The sequence below is a fragment of the Propithecus coquereli genome, unplaced genomic scaffold (assembly GCF_000956105.1).
Source record: "Propithecus coquereli isolate 6110/MARCELLA unplaced genomic scaffold, Pcoq_1.0 Scaffold161, whole genome shotgun sequence".
Taxonomy (NCBI): Eukaryota; Metazoa; Chordata; class Mammalia; order Primates; family Indriidae; genus Propithecus; species Propithecus coquereli.
In genome coordinates, this window is record NW_012140636.1 from 1,611,744 (window position 1) to 1,613,306 (window position 1,563).

At 38.9% G+C, this 1,563-nt stretch overlaps 1 protein-coding gene across 1 annotated transcript in view; it reads right to left on the reverse strand.

Annotated features, from left to right (window-relative positions):
- Window positions 1–1,563, reverse strand: part of ADH1C (alcohol dehydrogenase 1C (class I), gamma polypeptide) — a 149,924-nt gene that overhangs the window by 12,414 nt on the left and 135,947 nt on the right. Inside the window, exon 8 of the mRNA XM_012641071.1 lies at window positions 3–128. Coding sequence (XP_012496525.1) covers window positions 3–128 — 126 coding nt within the window. The remainder of the gene's footprint in view (window positions 1–2; window positions 129–1,563) is intronic.

The window sequence follows — 1,563 nt, forward strand, 5'->3', positions numbered from 1 at the left end:
GCGAAGCAGGTCAAATCCTTCATTTATTTTTTCAAAAGGCAAAACATTGGTTATTAATGCATCCAATGAAAACTTCTTAGCCATAAAATCAGCCACAAGTTTGGGGACAGACTCTTTACTCTTAAAGCCTGAGAAGAACACAATATCATTGTTAGATTCAGCCAGGGGTAAGGAGAAGAATTGGAGAGAATATTTTCCAAATAAGATTAAGATGAAATTTTATAAAAAGTGCTGCATTCCTGAGACTGCTATTACTGAGGTTACTGAGAGACAGAGTGCTTTGACAGATATCCTTTTGCAGTGCTTTGACTTTTTCAAAAAATCTTCCAAGATAAACATGGGTCCTTAGTTATTAGCTGTCTCATAGAGAAATTATAGTGCAGATGATTATGCCCAAAGTCAAGGAGCAAATTTAGCAGGTGTTTAAATTTGGACTATGAGTGTAGACATGAATTATAGATTAATGTGTCCTATGGACTTTCTGTGCCCTATTAGAAATTTTGGTGTCTTATGCCATCAGGAGTATAAAAAGGGGTCCTAGTTAGTGTATGGGGACACTAGAAAATTCTGTGTTGGGATCTTCTGTCTTCCTTCATTCCACATCTAGTTGATTTGGAGCCTACAGATGCAATAGGAGTTTTGATTAAGTTTTGACCACGTTGCTTTTCAAAACCTGGCCTTGTCACTTGTAAAAGGGGAGAGATTCTGAGGTTAATTACAATTTGGCCTTTAAGCGTTAAGTACATACCTCCAAAAATGCCTCCTTTCCAGGTGCGTCCAGTCAATAGCATTAAAGGGTTCATCGAGAGGGTTTGAGAATCAGGAGGTACCCCTACAACGACGCTTGTGCCACAGGCCACATGACAACATAAAAGGGCAGCCATCTGGAATAAAATCAACACTTAGCATCCTTTACGTAAACTCTCTGATAGTCTCTACTGGTAATGCACAGCATGATATCATATTGATTTAGCTAAATTGTGAGTGTGTGGAGGGAAGAAATTATGTCTTTTTGTTCTTCATTCCTTTTTGTGCCTAGATTACTGCTGTGGGTTTAGGAAATGCCCAGAAAATGTTTTTTGAATGAAAGAATGGAGGAAAGCATTTGTGTATAGTTAACACTTTCGTATAAAGTAATAGGAGGCAAACATCATTACAAACATATGGAAGTTCTGGTTCCTTAAGTTAGGGTAGTCTTTCATCATTACATTAATTCATTTTTCATTGGTTTATTAAGTAGATGATTTGAATCTGGTACATTGAAGCAGATGGTTTGATGGTGAACAAGGTGTGATTACATCATCAACATTTGTCTCTTTTCCGCTTGATGGTTTGCCTTTTTGATGGGTTTCTGTTCTACTGTCCATTTCTAAAATGGACATGTTTGAAACATTGTTTTGTGTTTTTTTTTTTTTGAGACAGAGTCTCACTGTGTTGCCCGGGCTAGAGTGAGTGTCGTGGCGTCAGACTAGCTCACAGCAACCTCAAACTCCTGGGCTCAAGCGATCCTCCTGCCTCAGCCTCCCGAGTAGCTGGGACTATAGGCATGCGCCACCATGCTCA